Genomic DNA, 17,463 nt, shown 5'->3' on the forward strand with positions numbered 1-17,463 from the left:
CAGCTTTCTAAAGAACTATATTTACATAATACTCTTGTTTTACAGAGAACCATATCAAAAGTATAAAATACTTACAAAACATCCGCTGCAATATATAAAAATAACATCTATCTTCTCCAGATCATTAGGAAAGGCATACATACAAAAAATATTTTTATAGACATTTACACAGAGCCTGTTTACAACATTTAACCCAGAAAACCCCGGGAGACCGAGCGAGGCTGGAAGTCGAAGGCGGGCCCAGGGATTGGCAGCGATTTGAATGGAAACACGAAACCATCCCCGAGCGACCGATCGGCGACAAAAACAGGAACAGCGCTGCCGCGAGGACACGCAAGCATGGACAACAGTACAGTAGATAGGACGACCGGGTCACCGCTCCACTTTCAACGTGGCGACCCGGCCGGAGTTCCACCTTGCAGAGAACCGTCAGAATGGTTCATTCTGATTAACGCCGGCGGTGACAACTGTGTGGACACAACGGAAGATTCATCAAATGCAGATGACGCAGCTCGAAGTCTCTGAATGACAGGAACGCCAACGCCGCGTCCCCAGCACGGAGTCTGAGCAACCTGACCGAGCCCAACGACTGCAGGGATGTTTAGTTCACATTAAATTTCTGTCTTAAAACAAAGCGTCAAACTGTCACATGGAAATGTTTCGATTTTATTTTTATTTACTTTATATTTCTATCTTAAATCACATCCAGGTGAGAACAGTGGGGTCTAAATCCCGAGGCCAAATTTTCTTGTACATATGAAGCAGGTGTAAGACGTGGGTGAAAACTATTTTTACTTGAATTCTGCTTTAAATAAAAGGACTGAAATTCTTCAGAATGGCAGGGCATTTTACTCTGAATTTGGACTCTCGGGCTTTTCTATCAGCCTTCAGACCACTGTCTGTCAGACCACACACAGGGCAAAATGTCCTCATTAAAGGGCACAAGTTTCCTGTGTTTTCCATGTTTTTCCGCTCAGAAACGCAGCTTTAGAGGAGGCGATGGATGATTTCTCTGCAGGTTCTCGTCAGGCTGAATCACAGAATAACATTATGAGTGACTTAAAGGCATCGCGGTTCAGTGCGCCTGTTTGTTTGGACTCTGCGCATTCACCTGGAGGTTCAAGTACTGGACTCCGCGACAGAAACTTTCCGATTCCTGCTGCTCATTTCCCGACAGCTTGTTACGTTTTTAAAGGACCATTTCTCTGTTTTTTTCCCCCCCTCGATTTATGAAATCTGCTGGAATATCTGTGAGCCTCCAACAACCAGCTGGCCTCTAATTTAACACATGACATTTCATAGGGGGAAAAAAAAAGGCTCGATATACCAGCAGCTCATTTACCTAAACAAAGAAAGCGCTATTGTTAAGTTATTTAAATGTTTATGGAGAAAATAATTTCCCTACAGTATGAAAATCACCCGGCTCAAGCTGTAAAACCAGAAACAAACACATGTTGATTCAGTCCTAAAAATAAAAAAAACAAAACAGACAACCAGCTGAACCCCCCCCCCTAAAAAACAAACAAACAAAAAAACAAACAAACAAAAAAAAAAAAAAAAACAGAGGGATGGTCCTTTAATGTGACTTAATGCTAACGTGGCGGTCGAAGGCAAGGACCCCGGGTTCAGTAGTAATCTTACTGCTGTTTTTGTGCGTGCACACAGTTTGTGTTTACCGTTGACTCGTGTGCAGGTGTTTAGATTTACACTCCTGGTGGAAGAGAACAGAAAGTCTCAGAAACCAGTTTAATCAGTTCAGGCTACTTCACAACAATCAGGAAACCTTCAGGCAAAGGATCACAAACACTTTCAGTCTTTATACGGGGAAAAATTAAACCGAGCTTCAACGCTCTGATTTCATTTCCTTTAAAGACAGCTGATCCACTATCAGGTGGTGGGTTTTTCAGGCTTTGACCTGAATCTCGTCTGGCTGCTCTCGGAGCACCAGTTAGTTCTTGTCCCGTTCATTAGCAGATATGTTCTGATGTTTATCACGTAATGTCCTCCAAATGTGCAATAAAAGGTCGAACACCACACAGCAGCCAATGTTTGGCCCACACCTGACTCTGAAAATCAGCATCTGTCTGTTGTGCCAAAGTTAGCCCAGATTAGGCCCAAACACGCCTGCTGTGCGCTCATTTCATTCCATAAATTTAGAAAGTTTGAGGACAGAAGCTGATTAGTGCCATCCTGCAGGGACGACAGCAGCTTAAAAGAAGGTGGCAATCGTTTTAGAACCAATTCTTAATATTCATGTAAAAGTCCACTTTTTTTTTTTACTCCATAAAAACCCCAATCTGCATTTTAAAACTGGTTTTATTTGTATAGTGCATCCAAGTCCAGAATGGAAGCTGATGTGAGGACTGCAACAGTAATTTTTTTAAATGTTTTTTTTGAGGACTTTTCTACCAGGAGTGTTTTTACACACCGAGCGCTTCGTTAATCTGCTTATCTGAACGGAGCTTTCGAGGACCGCGTGGAGATGTTTAACGACAATTTTCACTCAAAACGACAATACGATCAGTTTCATAGTGGACTATCCCATCACTCTTATTTTGAAAGGTCAGTCACTGCCCCAGCCGTTCCTGTCGTGTTTCCCACAGACTCGCTCAGCTGCTTTCCAGAGACTCCATCACCTCATCTCATATGGATGCCTGCGGATCACCGCTGATGTGGGCAGATGTTCTGAAGCTGTGGTGAGCTGGGAGGTCATGCCACCTTGAACCTGAAGCAGGTTTAGCGAGGTCACCGCGGCTTCAGAGCAAGAGGACAGCCAGCTGCAGTCCGAACAGTGGGATGAGGAACTTCCTGGAAAGGCAGCTGGTTTTCTTACTCTATTATTTAAATATTTATTGATCTAATGAAGAAAGTGTGGTGTTCCCACCCGTGAATTCAGTCTGATCTGTGGGAAACCCCGGAGGAGCTCAGCTGCACGGATCAGCTGACTCAGCTGAATTGCAGAGCCTCCGAGCAGGAATGTGGCCGCTTACAGGAGCTCTGAACACTTTGCGTTTCTTCATCGTGCTGCAACAATTCAACGGCCAGTCTGTGTGTGTGCGGTGCTGACAGGCTTCTCTCTGACAGCGTGAGAACGTGACGCGGTCGCCAGCCTTCTGCGACTAACGCTAACACGTGGTGGCAGCAGGAAGTGGTCGGCGACTCACTCTGCAGGCTTCGTGTGTGTGTGTGCGTGCGTGCGTGAGACTAGTGGTGGTTGGCGAGCAGTTCGTCCAGGTCGGCCATCCACTCCTGCGTGTTCTGTCCTTTCAGCAGCGAGTCCACCAGGTCGCTCTCCGCGGGGAAACTCCCCGACGCCACATTGTATCCGAATGACACCTGATGCTGCTGCTGACTCACTGTTTGGCTCACCTGGTATCCTTGGTTACACTGTAGTCCCTGGCGACCGTTGCCTTGCGGCTGTCCGAACGCTGCCAGGTTGGGGAGTACGGCCTGGTTCTGGGGGCCCTGCTGCTGATTGGTCATTGGCTGGCCCTGTCTTTGGGGGTTGGGCAGTGCCCTCTGCTGGGGCGCTGCCATGTTTGTCTGCATCATTTGTTGTCCGGGATTCAGGCCACCCATCGGACGTCCACCTGGGTTGCCGCCAAAGGGGGCGGAGCCAGATGGCATCTTGGGAATGCAAGGCTGCTGTTGCGGCGGCATGTGGAAGGCATTGGGGGGGCCGCTGAAGGACAGGCCTGCATTACTGGAAGGCGGCTGGTTGACGAGCTGCTGCTGCCAGGCGGTGCTCTGACCGCCCGGCATGCCGCCCCCCATGTTGCCCTGCATGGAGGCTGGGAGACGGGCAGCTCCGGCCACATGAGGCTGCTTCAACATAGCTGCATTGGGCGGCGTCTTCAGGTGCTGCTGCTGAGGCAGGAGGTTGTGCCCGTACGGAGCGCTCATGGTGGTGTTCAGAGACGTCTGGCGCTGCAGACTGGGTTGCTGGGCCAGGTGGTTGGGGTGCATGCTCATGGTGTTGTAGAGGACGTCCACGCCGGCTCCACCCCCCTGACTAATGTCAGCCTGACTCACTGTCGGGGGCGGGGCTACGCCACCTGCTGGACCACCACCCTGACCCATGTTCATGCTCATCATGCCCTGGTTCTGAGGGAACATACGGGACCCGGGGGCGGGGCCTCCCATGGAGCTGACACTGCCCATTGGCTGAGAGGAAGCTAAACAAAACCAGAAGAACAGAAGAAAACAACAATCAGGAAAACGTGCGTCAAAATCTTTTTTCAGAGTGGGCCACATAAGTGGGTCGCCCCAGTGAAGCTCCTTAGTCGCACATTTAATCCCTGAGATCTCGTAATAGAAAACATAAAAGGATTTTGTTTGTCCCCGCAACTCTAACCCTGCTGGAGCTGAACCGCTGATCTGTTCAGCTACTTTCATTTCCCATTCAAATGAGCGGCATTTACACAGTCAGACTGAACCTACAGAAACCAAACTCACTCTGGTTTCACTTGTCCAGGTATAAAACACAGCCGCTCGGAAACTTTTAGAACAAACACATTTTTAAAGATATTCACCATAAATCTGTGGTCTCATGTTAAATATGAATGAAGGTGAAACCTGTAAGAACGCAGGCTGTGTTTTTATTTCCATGAGGAAACTCATCACTTTGGAGACCAGACGGTCACGAAATCCTGAACTTTGATAAAAACTCTGCTGGTTTTACAAGGTCCTGATTCTGGCTTCTCTGTTGGCTCCCTGAATGTTTTAGATGTCATTTTAATATTTAATCTTTTGTGTGCTACGACTTTCTGCAGTAACAGATCATACCATTTTTAACAGGCTTTATCCTAAGGCCGGAAAACAGAACGAACCTCTGAGCTGTGCGTCTCCATAAACTCGATCATATTGGAAGCTTCAGCTTCAGCCGCCCGAGCTGCATTCTTACGGTCTTTACCCGGTTAAGGTTTATGTTTGATGCCGGATTTGTTTGTTCTGTGTTTTTTTTAACTGGAATTTTCCCATTGGTCAATGATCAACTCTGCATCTTGAACCTTGAAATTATTCTTGAAAAAAAAAGCAAAAAAAAAAAAGCATGTTTTCAAAACATTTCATGGTCCGATCTTTCGAAGCACACGCACAACTTATACCCAAGTGTCGGCACTTTGATCCTCCTTCCTCCCGCGGATGAGGAAGGATACCAAACCAAAAAGTCCCATACCAATCCCATACCAAAAAGTTGCAGAACACACATTCAAATAACTCCTACTTCCTGTTATGATTACTTAAGTGCTTTTTTGGTACTTAATAATTGTGTTAAATTCTGCATTGCAAGGTGTCTGCTTCTTCTTACATTTTGTGGCCTTTGATTTTGTGATTCTGAACTGAATCACAAAGCATTCATTATGAAATAAATAAAGCAAAGTAATAAAGAAAAGTCTCAGGAAAGGCTGTGATCCTGCTCAGGAGCGTTTCATCTTTTTCCACCTTTTACTTTCAAAAAAATAACCACTTTTTTGTCTTCTGTGTATTCTCCCTGAACAACCACATGGGGCAGTAATGAGCTCATTCCACATGTGAAGAAGCAGTGGGCAGTTTTTTAGAGTTACAGCTCTGTCACAGGGGTATTCATGCCTGAGAGACCTGAGAAATGCATTGTGTGAACACTTCCTGTAGGCGTACCTGTAAACTGGTTGGCCGGCTGCTGTGGGTAAGGGTTCTGATTGGCCGTTGTTCCCGACTGGTCCTGGTACTGTGGAGGAGGTCGGGTCAGGTGTCGCTGCCGCTGCTTCTCCTGCACAGACACATGGAGAGGGTTACTGTGTGGGCTTCAGATTTAGGACAGACGCGAGGTGTAACTCATTATCACGTGGCCACTGAAGGTGAGCAGTGCAATGACAATAACGGAATAAACTGACCCTCTCAGCGTTCAAGCAGGTTGGAAATGTTGGAATCACCTGCAGATGAGTCGTACCTGTTCGGCTAAAATCTGCTGCTGCCTCTGAATGTACTGCTGCTGTTTCTGCTGCTCCAGGATCTGCTGCTGATGATGTTGTTGCTGTTGTTTCCTCGCTGCTGCCTCTTTACTGGTCATGTACGCGTTACCGTGGTTACCCGGCATGGCGTTGTTTCCAGGCTTGGACGTCATGGCGTTTGTGGGCCCCGGGCCGTGTGGAGGAGCGGGGTAGCCGTTCTGATCCTGCAGATGAAGTTTTGTGTTTTGTTACTGAAGAAGAAGCGACACTTTTTTTTTTTCTCTGCTCTAAAAAGCTTCATGTGACTTTGGTAACAGCGTCAGGCAGTTCTTCATGACTCCAGCGCAGAGCTGCTGTCGAGCAAAAAGTTTAACCAGAACATCTCATAGGTTACCTGCTGCAGCGTTCTTGTTTAATAACTTCAACCACTTGTTGAGCGATCCTTCCATTCAGAAACTTACCGGTCTCGTCTGTATGAAAACAGACAACTGTTTTTCTTTGTAAAGCTCCTGATTTCAGGTCTTTAAAGTGGTGAAGTTATACGGATATTTTTGAGTTGATTAATATTGTGTGTTCATTCGTCTGATTCTATGCTGGGATCATTTAGGTGTGTCCTAAAGTCCTCTTGAAAACAATCTTTATATCTGAAATTATGGAACTTGTCTTAAAAGCCTCCGAAAAACAGCCACCATTTCTACAGCCTAGTAATGCTGTTCCTTCCTGACCAGCTGTCCTTGAACAGCACATTTTACTTTCAAGAATGAAATAAAAGCAAAATAAATTAAAATAAACTTCATCTTGGTTAAAACAACATTTACAGATTAAGTGGGACAGCTTTCAAATGTGATGATCAGAGGGCAGTGGTTCTGAAATCCTCACTAACTATAAATGTAATTTTAGTTTTTGACAACACTACTAATTGTTCATTTTTCACTGCACAGAATTTACCTGAAGGCCTGCTAGTGCCCCCTTGAGGCTGAGGAGGGAACTACAGGCTCATGATGGCTGAGAATGCACGGTGCACCCTGAGGGGGGAGCTACAGGAAAGGTTATTCCATTCAGGAAGACTTATCCTTGAAATTAGCTGGGAATGTTCATCTTTGAACAAAATGCAGACAGACAGCATCGCAGGAACAGTGTGTCCTGTCTGCTGAGAGGAAAAGTACAGGCAGGAGCGGCTAAATTTAAATACACAGACAAGGACAGAGGGGGGAGGGTGGGGGTATAAAGTATGAAAGGCTGCTTTGTCATGGCCTCCCTCCCTCCGTCCGTCCGTCCATCCACCCCCCCTGCCCCCGTGGGAGGGTTAGCAACCAGCTGCTCGACCCAAACAAACACTAACAAGCTGAACAAAAGGCTGCTGCCCGATTTTACCGCCCCCCCCCATTCCAGTGAGGAATATGGGGGGGATTTAAGTTTTTCTGTCAGTGTTGGCTCTAAATCAAGTTCGGATCACGTGTGATGGCTGTGTCTCGTGGGTGCTTCTCACCTGTGGGTGTGGCATATGAGGCCGGTAGGGCTTCTCTTTGCGGCACTGCTGCTGGATGAGTGAAAGCAGGCCCACCTTCTGGTTCTGGTTAGTGGGTCGCGGTGGTCCGGGCCCCGCCTCATAGTGCGACAGAGGTTTGGTGTTGTTGTAGTTCAGCATGACGGCCGGGGCTTGAGCACCTGCTGCCGGGGCGTGGCTGAGAGGCGGCCCTGAAGTCGGGTGACCCAGCATGTTGGGGTGTCCGGCGGAGCCCGGCATGAAGCTGCTGGCACCCGCCTTTGGAGAGGCCTTGTTGGGCTGACTGGATATCACCAGCTGCTTCTGGGCATTGGGATTGAAATCCTGTGAGTAAAGGGAGTTACTTGTGGATTTGTCCATACCAAATGCACTCGCTTGTGAGCTTTGAGAGGTATTGGGCATCTGGGACCATGGAGAGGGGTGGTTGGGGTGGTTGGGGAACTTGGCTCCTGGCTGCTGCTGCTGCTGCATATGTCTGTGGAGGTGCTGGACTCTCTGCTGCCGGACAGCCAGTTCCTGGAGCTGCTGGGCAGGGGACAAGTCTTTGGGCCCCTGAGGGAGGAGGTGGTTGGGTGGAGGCTGGATTTGCCTGGGAGGAGCAGGCTGGGAGGTGGGAAGAGCTGGGGAAGAGGCAGAGGAGGAGGCAACAGGGGAGCTAGTGGGATGAGGAGGAGCAGTCCCGGAAGGCGTGGATCTGACTTGGGGGGAGCCGGTGCGAGAATCCTGCTCGAAGACGGCAGAGGGTGGGGAAAACTCCGCCTTCACGCTCACCAAATCTGGAGGAAGTAAACCCTGGGAAGACTGTCCCCCCCCTCCTGCCCCTCCCCCGACAGCACCACCACCAACCTGAGTGGCTGCCAGTTCCAGAGGGTCTTTGCGGTCCTCAAAGCCATCGTTGAGGATCTCCTGGATGTCTTCGTAGTCCACAGGGAAGTTCAGCTCCTCCATCAGCTCTGTCCACTCCTGTTCGTTCAGTTCAGGGAACAGGCTGTTGTTGCCAACTGGGGGTGGCATGATGGGGAGGATGTCGTCTGGCTCCTGCTTCATCTCTTTCGGATGGAAGTCTGGACCTGGCTCTCTGCCACCGTCCGCCGACTCGCACATGGGCCCGTTAGACTTGCTGATATCTGGCTTGGAGTCGAGCGGGGAACCGGCGGTAGCGCTGTTGTCCTGGCAGCCTTTCTGGCTCGACGGGAAGCTTTCATAACTGTTGACCTGTCCTCGCAGGTCAGGGGGACTGAGACTCTCCAGCTTCCTCTTTAGAGTCTCCTGCAGTTGGAACGACAAAAAGAAGCATCAAGAGTTACTCTAAGCAAAACCCCAGACGGTTCAAACCTCAAAGTGAACCTCTGAGTTTAAAAAACAAACAAACACATAATTTACAAAACAAGGATTATTTATATCTGTAAAAAATACATTACTACATTTTATCTGACCCAGACCCAGCATGTTACACAGGGTCTGAATTCTGACCGGCTGACAGATAAAGTAAAAAAAAAAAAAGTGCCACTTTGTTTGGGAAAATAAAACCTAAATCAACGAAAGGCTTTAAATAAAATATTCCAACACAAGGCTGAAAGAGGAGGGCAGGGGTGATTTGGGAATGACCAAGTTACCAAAACCTTTGTTGCACAAAAACAGGATATAACATAAATAATTGTCAATTGTCAAACTGATACTTTGTGGTGCATTAGAAACTGATACCCTGTTCAACTGCTTCTGTTTTTTGTGTAATTTGAATTCTTTCTCACTTTGGTATCATCACCATCAGTAGGCACACACGCAGCTGAGGTGCAGGGGGTGTGCAGCAGAGAGACGGGTGCTGCTAAAATCACCGGCAGGCCGGCTTACATAAAGATATAAAGGGCAGTCGGCAGGTCTGACGGCTGCGTTCTGTCGGCAGCTCGACTCGCCCGATCGCAGCACGTCAGCTGATCCTCACACTGCGTGATTGCCAAACGCTCTGAACACCTGCGGTACCCGTGATGACAAGCAGGCAGGTGGACACAAGCTCCAAAGCGCCTCCTGCTCTGGAAAGTCAAACAACAGTAGCGTCCCTAACAGCTTGCAGGTTGTGCATGATAACATGAACTTTTCCTTTAAACCTTTTTTGTTGCATGTGACATTCCAGAACATTAACAAATAAAACTTTTACTACCAAAAGCAGGAAAAAACATCTATTAGCATATTTGGGCCAACTTTAAAAGCAAAAGTGGCTCCTGTGTGTGAGCAGACTTATTAAACCAAAATTACTCTGATAAAAGAAAAAGCACCCTCTGAAGTCTGTCGTCATTACCAATTTCCAGGTTTAAACTCTTCTTCAGTTTCCAAAGATCATCCAGAGCATCCATGAAAACGAGGATTTCCAAAGTTTAACCATTTTCAAGTCTGCAGGAAGTTAGCTCACTTGTTTCCATCTAAAGATGAGACATTAACCCTCTCCATGATAAGAAAGAATACTAAACAGCAGCCATGTTTGTAGGGTTACTGAAGGTGGGCTAACGCAAAAGACGCTGAAATCAAACCAAACTTCAGTGAGAAGAATAGCACAGATGATCTATCCACAGCACAAGTTTAGTCATTAATGTGCTGCTGTGTGATTACTCGCAGTGAAAAATACCTGACCCTCAGCTTCATGTCCACATTGAAACCTTAGTTCGCCTCAGAGTCACTCTGATGTTTGGCATCAGGGAAACTAGGGGCTGAAGATACATCTCAAGGTTTTAAAAACGGAGCTTAAAGACGCGGTGCACATGAATCGTGCTGATAAAAACCCGAAGAGGTCAATGATGACTGCTGATTATTATTAAGGGCTTATTTATATTAAATAAAATAAGATACAAAACATTACAACACCTTAAAAAGAAAACAGCAGTCAAACATCCTACATCACCCGTTCTTTCCTTAACGTGTTCACAAAGTTCAGTGTCCACGCCGTCCGCCCAACGAAGTGACCGCCATTAACTGTCAGCTGTTATCCTGTTTATGGTCGCCTTATGGATATGACACCTAATTTCTCTGGGTTTTTAAATCAGAATGATTAAACTACTTTTGTGTTTTTTGTTACTCAGGTTTTCTCATTTCCTTTCTTACATTCTGTCATCTTGTCCTAAATTTTAAGTAATTTGATTATTTTAGATGTACAGCTACTTTTTTTCAAATGCGTTATTTAAACAAACTTGACTTTTACAGTCAAAGGGTTAAAAAAGTTGTTTTAAAAACGTCAAATAATCCACCTACTTCTCCTTCAACAAGTCCTCCGATTTCGGAGTCAGTTTGTGCTATTGCGTCCATGCTAAGCATCTCGGCAGAGCTTCACCTAAGCGATGAAAACAAGGTGACAGACGGAGGCTGTGACTCACATCGTAAATCACTTTAAAAGTCAGTAAAGGCTTCTCAGTTTTATACATGGAGAAAGCAAAGAGTTCATTGTTGTTTTTCGACCGTTTCTTGCCAAATGCTCTGGGAGTCGCTGAGTGTGGGGACTTTCCATCAGTAAATCGACTACATGTCGTCTCAGATGGATGAAAAAAAATACACCTGGAGCATACACTGCACACATTAACCGTGTTCATAAACATTAAATACTGGTCATGATTCAGTGATGCGGGTCAGAACAGGAAGTTATGTCTGTGTTTTTGTGCATCTCTGCCTGTGAATATTAGCACTTTGTTCACTGATGCAGGCGCGTGCTTTAAAACTTTTTTTAAAATAGATTTATTTAAAAAAAAAAAAAAAGATCACACTGCTTTTAAAGGGGATTTTCTTCCTACAACAAGTCCTGGATCAAAACTTCACAGATGTAAAAGAGGCAGGGTTTAGCCTGCTCTGCACCCACTGGTCCAGCCTTTGCTTTCAGATGAGCAGCTTTGGCCTTCTTTTTAAAAAAAAAACCAAAAAAAAAAAAAACCCCAAAAACTCGTCCTCGCCAAAAAAATGCTGAGAATTTCCTGATTAGCCAGAGTGAAGCCAAAGTGGCAGCATCCAAACATTCAGAGCAGCTTATCTCTGACTCCTCAGCTCCTCCCGCGACCCTGACGCTTCTCCCGGAAGCTCTGAAAACAGTCTGAAGGCCTCACGTTCACCTGTGTGAGCATTAGGGCTGCCACGATTAGTCGACTAGTCACGATTACGTCAACTATCAAAATCGTCGACGACTGATTTAATAGTCGACGCGTCATTTGAAGCTTTGTAAGATCACAAAAGACGCAGGAATAAGTAGTAGGATTTATGAGTGTAATAACGGATTGAAACAGAAGATGGCAGCACTGCATGTACAAGGATGCCAGCTGCCGTTAAACCCCGAAGAAGAAGAAGCAGCTCTGTCCCAGAATTCATAGCGCAGCCCAGCTCAGTTTCCAACAATGGCGGCAGCTAGTTAGTTTTAATATTACTCTTTTTATTCTTTCTGGGTCACAAAATAAACGTTTAACATGTTTTCAGGCGAGAATGTAGCCGTGTAAACTTCAAACATCTGTTCAGTTTATCAAGACACCACATATTTTCAGAAGCGCTCCGACGTTTTCGGAGACATCTGTTACCCACTAGCTCGATAGCTAGCCGGGGGCAAGGCTCACTAGAGCCGGTGGGAACACCAGACTCCCGGCAAATCGTTTTCAAACCCACCGCCGTCTTTCGCTACTCAGGTTAAACATATACAAATCACTTACAAATGTTATTGTTTGGCTTTTTTTTAGTATTTTATTTATTCCAGAGTAAATCGGTTTGGCTGAGATTAAAGTTGTAGTTTTTACACAGCTGAACAAACGTCAAGCAGACAATTGATTATCAGAAGTGTGAGATGCTCCAGAATATACTCCGTTGTCCCGTTATATTTTAGATAGCAACGAGTTTATTAAACTTCACCGAAACAATCTGCAAATTTCATTAAAATTTAAGAAACTATCATCTCGTCTTTATTTTTAGTTAGCACATAACTTAAACACTTAAAGCTGTAAGCTAATGATAGTTATATAAGAGCAGATGCATGCTGGTGCAATAAGCAGCCAAGTTTTACGTCCAATGGATGCATGATCTGATTAGTCGACTAATCGCAAAAATAATCGGTAACTAGTCGACTATCAAAATAATCGTTTGTGGCAGCCCTAGTGGGCATGCCAACACTCTCGGTTGGTCATGGCATTTGAGGTGTGTGGCGGCATGTGTGTGCATCAGAATCTGAACACAGATAAGTTTCAGTTTCCTTCAGTCACGTTCGCCCACACACTCCCTCTGTTTATAAAACTCATGATGCCTTCACTGGTGTCCGAGTCAGACAGGCTTAACATATTTTTTTTTTTTTTTTTTTTTTAAAAAGGCAACCATTTTCAGTTAATGGTTTTTATTCTTAGATTCTTCTGAGTAACTCTGCATGACCCTCAGTTCATAATAATCCTTCTTTGTCTAACACGAGCCTCTGTGAAGCTCATTAGTCCGAAATAAGATGCTTTAGCCCCTCCCCCTTTGGGAAAACTTCTTCCGTTTGGCAGGTGGGTGAGAGCATATCCCCTCTCTGACATCATACCAATCAAAGTGTAAAACAAAACAAAACTGAAATCTACTAAACTGATACCTGAACTTCTGAATGACACATTTTGCCTCATTTACAGTTACTCTGCTCTGATCAGCTGACTAAACAAAGCCCCTGTCGTACCGCAGGTGTATAAGTTTTTATGTTTCTGATGCTAATAAGATGACCACGTGAACGCCTTTAAAAACCTGAAATACAGGTCCCACTCCACCCATGTTGCTATGGTTACAGACCTGGAGTGAGACTAACGAGAGTCCTTTCAATGAGACAGCCTCAACTGTCAGGTAACGGAGTGATATAACAACACATGCTGACATTACAAATAACAGAAAGTCATCATTGTGCTCCTGGGCACAGACTCAAACTGCTTCTTTTAAACACAAATCTACGTCCCACCCTCTGACCTTCGTAACTAACAGTGACACTGCTGAAACTCTTGGGACGGTCATGGCCACTCTGTGCATTTTTTCTGAGAAAAAAGGATTGTTTCCAAATATTTACGGGGTGATTCATCCTGGAATTTTTGACTCAGCCTTTGCCACAAAATTCCGGACTATGGGCCCCATTTCTGTCGGCCTGCAAGTGTTTTAAGGGGAGAAATCCTGACTTCACAGAGTAACAACTTTAAACAGGTTCACTGGAGTTTGGTTTGTCCACAGTCAGCTGTTCAGGAACCAGCCTGACGTCTGATATCAGGCTGGCCAACATACTCTAGGTGAAACCATCCACAGCTCGCTTTCTACTTTTAGATCACTGATGGTGTGACAGCCCTACAGCTTCTGCTCCATCATCATCATCATTATTACCATTATTGTTATTATTATTTGTTATTATTATTATTATTGCAGATGAATTGCTTTTTTGGGCAAAAAATGCTTGACAATTCTTTTTTTCTTTTTTTAAATCAGGAGTGGTGAAAAATTTACCTTTTTTAAATGGGTGATATCACTGTGTGATAAACACAGTTTTATTGTTTGGTTTAAATATGACAAAGAGCAACATGACATGCAATTACTGTATGTTCTCTGACACCACATACATGACACAGGAAGGAAGGAGGGAAGGACAACTAAATGTTTGTGTGACAGCCAATTAGAATACAATGCTCAGAACCCACAGAAAAGGCTTCAAGCACAGAACACTTTCAGGTGCTGCTCCTACTCGTTAACTGACGGACAGAAAAACGCTCAGAGGATGCGATTACACTGAAACATCAGTTCCTCTCTGACTCAGACTCTTATCAGCCAATGTGTTGTGAAAACACTCAGTTTCACTCAAAACTTCTACACGCACACTCTGTGACATCAGGGGGAGCCAGTTGTAGCCCCGCCTCCTCCCAGCCTTTGCTGAGCGAGGCATTTCCTAACAGCGGGAGTTTCCTCTGTGATGAGTCAGCAGTGAGCACTGAGTCACCTCTCAGGGCTTTCGGGCCGCCTCACATTAATGTATGAGGAAATATGAGAACACACACCCCGAGCCTCTACCGCAGCGTCACACCTTATTGATCCTGCATGTAAGCGATCAGCTGCAGGAAACTTCTGAGTGACTAAAACCTCCTCTTCATTTCATCTAACCAGAAAACGGCTGACTGACAGGAAAACAAAAACTACACTGCTGTTTGTTCTAAGGAAGGTCATCTGATCTAAACCCTTCAAAAATCTTTCAGAAGAACAAATTTATTCTATCATCCACAGGCATTTTTAATTCAGCTCGAAATTACTGCAGAAAATGCAAATGGTCAAAGGTCAGAGCTGAGAGGTGCCTGGATTTTCAGAGGCGCTGAACAGAGAAGTTTGTCAAAGCGACCACAGGCAAACTTAGGGGAAACACGTCACATGACCACACAGCAACGCCACAACACACACACAAACACTCGAGTGCAAGCGGCTTCACTGATCAGCAGCTTTGTCGTGGTCTCATTTTATTGATTTGGAATTTATCAATGGTGGTGATTAGAACAGACTGATTAACTGGGGTATTACACCTAGTGAGTGATTTCAGAGGGGGTGAAGCTTGAAACACTGGCTCATTCTCAGCGCCTTAATCAATAAACTGATCAGCTGGGTATACTGTCTTTCAGCCACACCCGCCCATCATGAAGAAGCAGCTGTTATCCCAAAAGAGTTTGTTTCACACCTGTAGGCTTCTTCCAGTTACTTCATTTCACAATAAATGTCCTTGTTTTATGTACTGCTGATTGGCAGATTTCATGATGTAACAAAAAACAAGGTTTCTAAAAGAAAAAAATACAGTGAATCATTCATTCATTAAATGTTGGAAACAAGTTCTTTTACAAAATCTTACTAAAAAGAGTTGGACTTAACTGCGTTTTTGGTGTTAAACACCAATTAAAATAATGTTTGCAGGGATCTAATGAACATGTCAGGGAGTGATGCAGTCTTTGGCTAACTATGCTTATAAAAACGTGTGGAATGACACTGGTGGATGAATAAAGACTCTTCAGTATCAGTGCTGTTGTCTCTAGTTTGGACCCTCCAGCTGCTTATGTTGATTTTTAATGAAACCTGTGGGTGTGCTCACTCACCAGGGTGCTGCTCCTGCTCTGCTCCCCCGTCGTCACCCCGCTCTCCCCGTGCTCCCCGCCGGTTCCTCCTCCGCCTCCGGGCGCTCTCTGCCCGGCCTGATCGCCACTGGGCTGGTGCTGCCGGTGCTTGTTGGACCGCTTGGCTTTAGACTGCAGGCAGCGCTGGTGCAGGGCGTAGGTCTGTTGCCGGTCCATCTCCTGCCGCTCCATCATCGCGGCCAAGTAGCGCTCCTCGCAGTTGTTGTGATGCTGCCGGAACTGCTCGATCCTCCGGCGGAGCCGCTCCATCACCTCGCTGCGTCGCGGTGTAACAAAATCCGCCATCATCAATAAAGCCTTGCAGTAAACTCCCGGCTCAGGTTTCGTCCATATATTGCTGAATCTGGCGTCTACACCCCCCCTCACCCTTTACAAAGACTCCGGTGCTGGCTCCATGGAGGCGGCCTTTGTGCTGCTAACGGCCTTCAGTCACACTCACTGCCGGAGAGGAGAGGTCAGGTTTTTGGGGGCAGCACCATCCAGCCTCCTCATCTACCTGGTCTTGTGTACAACAGCTCGTTTAATTAGCTGTGTAAAGCTACCGGAGTCCTGCTAGAGCCTATCTGGTCCTCCCTTTACTCCCCGAGCTGCCCCTGCCCTTTGCTCCTGATCATTTATACCCCAGTCTGAGAAACAGGCTGCTGCCTTCAAACTCACTCCCGCTGGGCTAACTTCGGCTAGCGCATTCCTCCACTCTAAATCAAAGCAGGAGCCTAAAATCCTCCCACCCCCACCCCCAGAAAATGAGTTAAGCAGAACCTGGTCTGGAGCTAGCCTCCGTCTCCTCGTCCACCTGCCCGTTACCGGCGGTGCTCCGCTCCCGACAGCCTCCTAACGGCTCCACAACTCCCCTCAAACTTTATTCTCCTCGGCTGATGGAGGTTAGCTCGGGTAGCATGGGATTAGCTGGCTGGCTAACAACTTGTCAGCTAATGGAAATAAAACTTCACGAGCTTGAAAACAAACTGCCAGACTTTCAGGACATCTGAAGCACAGTTAGAGTTAAAGTCACTTACTGTGAGAGTGCTGCTGTCCGCTCTCCTACAGCATCTGTCCCAGCATCTGTCCTCCGAACAGCTGATCCTCCCGCTAGCCGTTAGCCGCTAGCTACTAACGCTGTTTGGGGTTCGGCTAGCTAGCAAGATAGCTAGCCTGAAACGTTTAAATGAACCATCATACTTTAAAACTATCTCCCCAGAGTTACACCCAAGGATAATCTTTCCCTCGGCTGAGCCCACGTCCGAGATGAACTGTTTGGGAGCGAATTCCTGGGAAACAGTGGGATAAGAGTCCCTCTGCGCCTCTTCTATTGTTTTCCAACGAACAAGTTACACCGCCGCCATCTTGAAAACTTTCTCTTTTCCCCTCCTTCATCTGCGTTACAGGAATGTCCCCGCCTTTTCCGGTGACGGACAGTAGAAACAGCCAATCAGAAGATGAGACCGAGTGTCCCTCGCGTTTAAATCAATGACTGTAGAACAATACATAACAAACACACACGCGCACAGAGTGTACGATCGGTAAATCTGTTCAAGGGAGGGTTAGTGGGTTATTGTACCACAACAAAACAAAACAAAAAGAAACCCAAAACAAATAAACTCAAATAAATGCACTTTTTAATATTAATTTAACATGAATATAATTTTTTTAATTATGAAAACCGCTGGCAGCTAATTTTACTGGCAGCAGGTTAAACACTCATCAGCAGTTTGACCGCCACAATAAAGATTATTTGGGGTCATTAGCGGCCCCTGAAGGACACTACTGGGGCCAGTATTCCTGCTTCCCCCCTCAGAAAAAAAAAAAAGAAACCAAAAATAGAAAAAAGCAAGGTTGAACATACAAAAATACATTAAACTATAAATTAGAAAGAATAATATAGAAAACAAAAACCTCTACAGAAATTGAATGC

General features: G+C 45.9%; 1 protein-coding gene across 2 annotated transcripts; it reads right to left on the bottom strand.

Moving 5' to 3' along the window:
• Position 1: 1 nt before the first annotated feature.
• On the bottom strand, positions 2–16,949 carry maml1 (mastermind-like transcriptional coactivator 1). Of its 2 annotated transcripts, none has more exons than XM_040042969.1 (6): positions 16,568–16,949; positions 15,513–15,989; positions 7,420–8,706; positions 5,930–6,154; positions 5,638–5,749; positions 2–4,175 (listed from the first exon to the last, which is right to left on the bottom strand). In XM_040042969.1, the coding sequence occupies exons 2-6, from the start codon at positions 15,837–15,839 to the stop codon at positions 3,205–3,207; spliced, it is 2,922 nt and encodes a 973-aa protein (XP_039898903.1). In that variant the 5' UTR covers positions 15,840–15,989; positions 16,568–16,949; the 3' UTR covers positions 2–3,204. The 2 variants fall into 2 exon arrangements, with proteins under 2 accessions (XP_039898903.1, XP_039898904.1); XM_040042970.1 differs by having other exon boundaries at positions 15,513–15,807; positions 16,568–16,947.
• Positions 16,950–17,463: the final 514 nt, after the last annotated feature.

Source organism: Simochromis diagramma, unplaced genomic scaffold (assembly GCF_900408965.1).
Source record: "Simochromis diagramma unplaced genomic scaffold, fSimDia1.1 OVJJ01000433.1, whole genome shotgun sequence".
NCBI classification, from domain to species: domain Eukaryota; kingdom Metazoa; phylum Chordata; class Actinopteri; order Cichliformes; family Cichlidae; genus Simochromis; species Simochromis diagramma.

Excerpts from the sequence above, each read along its gene's own strand:
- maml1 (XM_040042969.1), bottom strand. The coding sequence starts at position 15,839 with ATGATGGCGGATTTTGTTACACCGCGACGCAGCGAGGTGATGGAGCGG. Across the intron at positions 6,155-7,419 it reads CTCATATGCCACACCCACAG|GATCAGAACGGCTACCCCGC; the intron begins GTGAGAAGCACC and ends CTTCATCTGCAG. Across the intron at positions 5,750-5,929 it reads AGCAGATTTTAGCCGAACAG|GAGAAGCAGCGGCAGCGACA; the intron begins GTACGACTCATC and ends GTGTCTGTGCAG.